Here is a 5,993-nt window from a genome sequence, read left to right as displayed (position 1 = left end):
AAAGAAGAGCGACAAAATGTCTACCAGGAATGTCACATCTAGCATACAGTCAAAGGCTGGAGAATCTGAAATTACCAACATTGTCATATAGAAGAATACGAGGAGACATGATAGAACTCTTCAAAATTTTAGATGGAGTATATGACTCCGAATGTTGTAACATTTTATCTCTATGGAAAGATGCAACGGACCGCGAGAGCAGTAGGGGCATAGGAGGAAGCTATTCCATACAAGATCTTAATATGAGATTAGGAGAAACTTTTTTTCACTAAGAGCTACTAAGATATGGAACGATCTACCAGAGAATGTAGTGATGGCGCCAAATATAAACTCCGCTTCAAAAATGCGTTTAGACAAACATTGGAATGAACAAGACCTCTACAACGCCATTATACATCATTAATTTATTATTATTACCGGATAAAAAAGTTATTAACTGTAAACTCTATAGCCTTTACATATAAGTCCTGAACATAAACTTATCTTACATATCTATTAAACCCGGTTATTACTCATATAGGATCATTCGAGGATAACCGATTTGTTTTATTTGGCGGATACGCTGAATCAGTAACTTTCCATTATACCTGTGTAATTTCTTGTGACTAGTGATTACTACTATAAACCCTTGTAGTTATCGCCACCGATAGCATCACCGATAGCGGCGACAATGTATTAAACAGGTCCATGATTAAGATAATAATTTTTCTTGTGCTCATATTTATATATGATGTATGGAGAGCTAACTCAAAACCTCGATTGCCTGTATCATAAAATGTTTCAAGAGAAAAAAGTATCGACGAAATACATGTACGAATCATACACATTAATGGATACACATTGAAAAGTGTGCGTATCTACACTCTGTGGATAAACGGTTTTACCACAGCAGAAACCACGAAGACTGGAAAACCATCTAACGGACATCTGAACATGTATGATTACAGATTTTTTTTTTTTTTTTTTTTTTTGGGGGGGGGGTGGCTCAAATGTACTTTATCATTCACAACATATAATCCGTGCAATATGTCTTATGATCATGGACATAGAGGCTGTCTAAGCCTATGTCCATCATTTTCCAATTATATAGTCGGTACCATATCGTATTCCTTGCTGTACCCGGGTAACCCCCACCCCTGCTACACTATGTAAATTATCATATATATGAATATTATTAATCCTTTCTCAAGCGAAGTCTGTCATGATTTTCAGAAGAGTCGAAATTACTTCTTTCTTATTTTAAAATGTAATCTAAGGGCCCAGTTTCATGAACATTCCTTAAAAATTTAAGGAATCCCTTAACTTAAAATTCTCCATTAGGAAAGCATTACAAAAGTTAAAGATGGCTCCACCGCTGACAAATGCAATTTTTTCACAATCAAAAACAGGAGCAAACGATTTAGCTTTTTCGTTCAGTTCAAAAAAGTTACTTATTTTACACCATTTACCACCATTGAAAAGTTTGAGCTTCTACTTTTACTTTTTAAGTTAAAAAATATAAAGAAATAATTAATTGCATCCCGATAAAAATTCTCGTGTCCACTATACACCTATATGGAATGAAATACTGATTGCGGCATGCACCGAAGGCAAATTAAATTATTTTATTATAGTTTTTGTGTCTTAATTAGACATATATATTTACGATTGAACACCAATTATTGTTCAAAATGATGAATGTCATTTATGCTCCTGTCGAGAAGCGGTGGAGCATCTTATAAGGAAAAATCTAGTTAAGGAGCCTTCCTTAAAATCTGTAATGCATTCCTATGGGGGATTTTTAAGTTAATGGATTCCTTAATCGCCATGTAGAAAGGAATGAAAATCATGACTGTGTTAGGGCCTTGTATAATTTTGGATCATTACAATTCCATTTCTTGACATTGGTTATAATTAACACACGTAACTTTTATGACATACATTAAGCCATATGTTAATGGACGTGAAAAAAAGATCCTCATTTACCAAATGTTTGCTGTAACAGTTGATGTACAGTAGTTATTTACATAATTTACGTCCTTGAAAATCTTACAAGTAAAAAAATACATAATTGTGTTGCAATAAATCACAATAACGCATGTAGTAATAGTAATCTTGAATCATTTGCGAAATAATTACATTGTACACCAGGAAACCATCCTTTTTACATTTAGATAATACCTGTTTTTTTTCTCGACATACTTTTATGTTGGACATAGATATTTGGTCTTAAATTATGATTGCCATTTACAGTTTATATCAACATTTACCATCAGGTCGAAAAATTATTTTCTATTCTAGATATTGTACCATTATTTATTTTTTACGCTACCAGTTTCAGACTACGATGAAAATCTATGTGAAGTGCACGGGATACGGATGGTCTTCCCGTTTGGTAAGGTATCTCTTCATATAAATTCCCCCAGTGTTTAACAAGAATAACGTGTATCATGTACTAAATCACTTTTTTTTTCCCCCCTAAATTTCAAATATATTTAATTTTCATTTTTTTCTCTCTTTGGTACATATAGTGAATGTAATTGTGGTCTGAGGCCATAGTAGCCTCACTTAGATTGCCGAGTACAATAAATTTATGAAATTCAGCAAAATAAAATACTATATGGAAGACTGCAGTATGTTCGCATTGCGGATCTTTGTAATAATGGAACGTTTGCCGGTTTTATAGTGTTGTCTAACTGAAACAAACCACCAGAGACACTGAACAATTACACCCCACTGGGTCGTCACTCTCCCTTTTATTCTGAGCGCTTAGCAGGAACAGTAACTAACTTTTTTTTATTAACTAATGGAAAAAGTCTGCCAGAACGATCCTTATTAATTAAAAGGTTAATTTTGTCAGTTTTTTTCCTAATTGGTTGACGGTGATGATAGATAGTAGATTCAAATTTATATCTGTGGTGACCTTAGTACTTACATGCAGAAATATGCAAATATTATATATAACTGAGTGTTCTCCAGGGTGACGTCCTATAGCCACACCGATTTCTTGTAATTAACATGTACATCAGATAATCATTTTGACATTTGTTAAAGAAACCCCATATCTAATATAAAAACGAAAGAAGTTTGATTCGGCCTATATGGATTTATACCGCCCAGGTGGAACCTCAATAAATGTCCATAATTGATAATTATTTCACTTCATTATGTTAGAATAAGACATAATCTGCCACCGTCAACATCAACAACGGTGTTTATTTCTATACAAAAATATTCAATACAACCTCAAATAACAGTAACAGGTGTAAACGTTGCTACTTTACAGAAGAATCTCCCAATTCTAGACGTGTACATGCACTATACAACGGATAGTTTTCGCTTGATTATTTACGCCACTAAAGGATATATATGTACATAGACTACAGGTATCGATACAATGCTGACATCGTCCTTAATAAATTTACACAACTTTATTTCGCGGTCGTGATACAGAATTTGCCCCATATTGACCAGCGAATGCACATGGTTGCTTCTCTACAATAGTATGACGTCATAGTGGTGATGACGAAAGACTAGTTGTGACGTCAAATGTGTGTTGCTTAGCTGCTTAGCAATTAGGCCATGGCGGAGATGATGAGTCTCTCTGCGAGTAGCTCCTTGTTATTGTAATACTTGGATTACCAAAATGGATATCAAACTTTTCTTGATTTTCTTGGTAATCATTTGCGTCGTGCAGCAAGGCCCTGTCGCTTATCGAGGCATTACATGGTAAGTTTGTGCATTTTCTATGGTTTTGTTTTGTCACATTACTAAGCCATGTTCATCTCGAATGTGTACTTCGAATTATTCATTGTATTCTTTATTGTGCCATTCTATTTACTTAAATACTTTTGCTTTTTTTGTGCAGCGTGGAGCCCGAACCAGGATATACAAAAATAATCTTAAATTATCTCACCGCCAGAGACTTTCCGAAAGCCTGTCCAACGCATGGCTATCTGCTGTTGGTGAGTACAGTATTTAATCAAAATGAAGTTTAACCTCGACGTATTGTTCAATGAAAATATGATCTGTAGTCACACGCGCATATATGCTTCGATCGTGCAACAGTCGAAATATTAGCATAGTATGCAACCCTGGAGCCATATTCAATAATCGTTTTATTTATTTCAGACGATCGGAAATGAGGTGTTTTATACCATGCTACGTGGAATTGTTTCTCTGATGATTGTTTACGCATATGTCTATGCACCACTGATTGGAAAGCGCACCAAGCAAAGATGGAGAACAGTCCGTTCCATGTTCAGGGAATGGAGAGCTCGTAAGTAGTATTCATATTCCTCATCATTTTTCTCTACAGCGTTCGGTCATCGTACAAAAAAGGAAAGATTCGCTTTCTCTATTATATTTTAACTGCAGATACCAGTTAACAAATCCCATGACATGTTTCAATCATACGTTATCATTTTCACAGGTCGCTCACTCTGCCGCTTCTGTGGCACTGATCCATGCCAAGCAAAGCGAGCTTCATGGAAGCGCTTCGAACCACGTGTGTGGAATGTAGTGGATTTCGAAAAGCGTGCCCATGCTATGAAGATGTTCAGCCAAGGGCTTGAGCTGTCAGTAGACTTGACAAAGGAGCTCCCCCGCGATGAATTATATTGGGCAAGGAAGTACCGCGACTATTTCGAGGAGGAACATTTGGCTCTGTTCCCGCTTTGTGTTCAGCGTCAAATCAACGCCTGGTACCCACTGCCTTACTAGGTTTGTAAATTTACAGTTATTACAAATAGAGATACACGTATTTTCCCCATTATTAAAGTGAATCTCCTTCTTTGGAACTCTTATATTAGTACCCTACCCCCAGGGCACCCGTGCTTATTAGACTAATGTAAAGGTTGTTTAAACATTTCATTTTCATGCTGAAGCAGATGGCGGAATAAATGAACGTCATTACATTACTTGATATACGTTGTTCTAAGATTGAAATATTCATTTCAGATTCATTGCACTTGCCGAGGAGAAGAATGCAAGAGGATGGGACAGAGGTGGCGATTCCATCCTTGCAACCTGTTCGTTCCGCTCTGCTTTCGTCTCTCATCTTCAACTTTCCGTACTTCATTCTGAACTATTTGACGTCGCTACCGAGTGATCGCCATGTAGAGAAGAATGTCTTGGTACTGGACTGTGTTGTTTTCTGTGTTGTTTACAAGATAAGTTCCGATAGCGTTATTTCGATGATATTTTCCATTTTATGAAATGGTCAATATTGATCATTGATATGCATTTAAGAGAATTCATTAAAATATGTTGCTATTGAGAATCGAGTTGTGTTTTGAATTTACGTCCTATTCGGCGCTTGCATGAAATAATTTGTGTTGCACGTTTTACAATGTGTGTTTACAGCTATGACACCTAATATAATGATGTATCATGACTTTGTCGTTCAGGAAATACAGAGTTTACAGAGATCGGTGCTGGTCAGTTACCGTTAGCTAGTACTTCATATATTATATATGTGGACACTAATATCATTGGCATTTGAGAATTAGTTACAGTTTATATCAATTACTCATCAGAGTGACCATTTTACTATTCGTGTATAGTACCATTATTTATACGATTTTACCGATTTTTTTTATCTAGACCCCGAAAACGTCTAGGCGCGAATTGATATGAATTGTAACCGATTCTCATATCCCTGTGTGAAATGACCCCCAGATAACAAGAATACTTCCCGGTCGTTGTAGACGAATGTAGTGCATTATTAATTTTTAGGGATATTACAAAACTTTTGTTCTGGCTTTAGCTATTGCAGTTATGTGTATACTTTATACATATTTTTTTTATTTTAATATCTGTACTACCGGGATAATTTAGTTTGTTTTAACCCATTTTTGGAGCTTTATTGTGCGGTAGGACACATTGTGTTATGAGGCTTGAGTAGTGATTTTCTTCGGGTTCCGGATTTCCCTATCATATTATAGGTTTGTGTATTTGTGACATGTAGGTGAGAATATCTCGAAAACAAGCATGTTGTTGGACACTTTCTTACT

At 35.7% G+C, this 5,993-nt stretch overlaps 1 protein-coding gene across 1 annotated transcript; it reads left to right on the top strand.

Moving 5' to 3' along the window:
* The first annotated feature begins 3,625 nt into the window (after positions 1 to 3,625).
* On the top strand, positions 3,626 to 4,701 carry LOC138312868 (uncharacterized). Its single transcript, XM_069253602.1, has 4 exons — positions 3,626 to 3,708; positions 3,848 to 3,944; positions 4,111 to 4,258; positions 4,412 to 4,701. The coding sequence occupies exons 1-4, from the start codon at positions 3,626 to 3,628 to the stop codon at positions 4,699 to 4,701; spliced, it is 618 nt and encodes a 205-aa protein (XP_069109703.1).
* Positions 4,702 to 5,993: the final 1,292 nt, after the last annotated feature.

This window comes from Argopecten irradians, unplaced genomic scaffold, assembly GCF_041381155.1.
Source record: "Argopecten irradians isolate NY unplaced genomic scaffold, Ai_NY scaffold_0499, whole genome shotgun sequence".
NCBI classification, from domain to species: Eukaryota; Metazoa; Mollusca; class Bivalvia; order Pectinida; family Pectinidae; genus Argopecten; species Argopecten irradians.
This window is presented reverse-complemented; position numbering and strand designations above follow the sequence as displayed.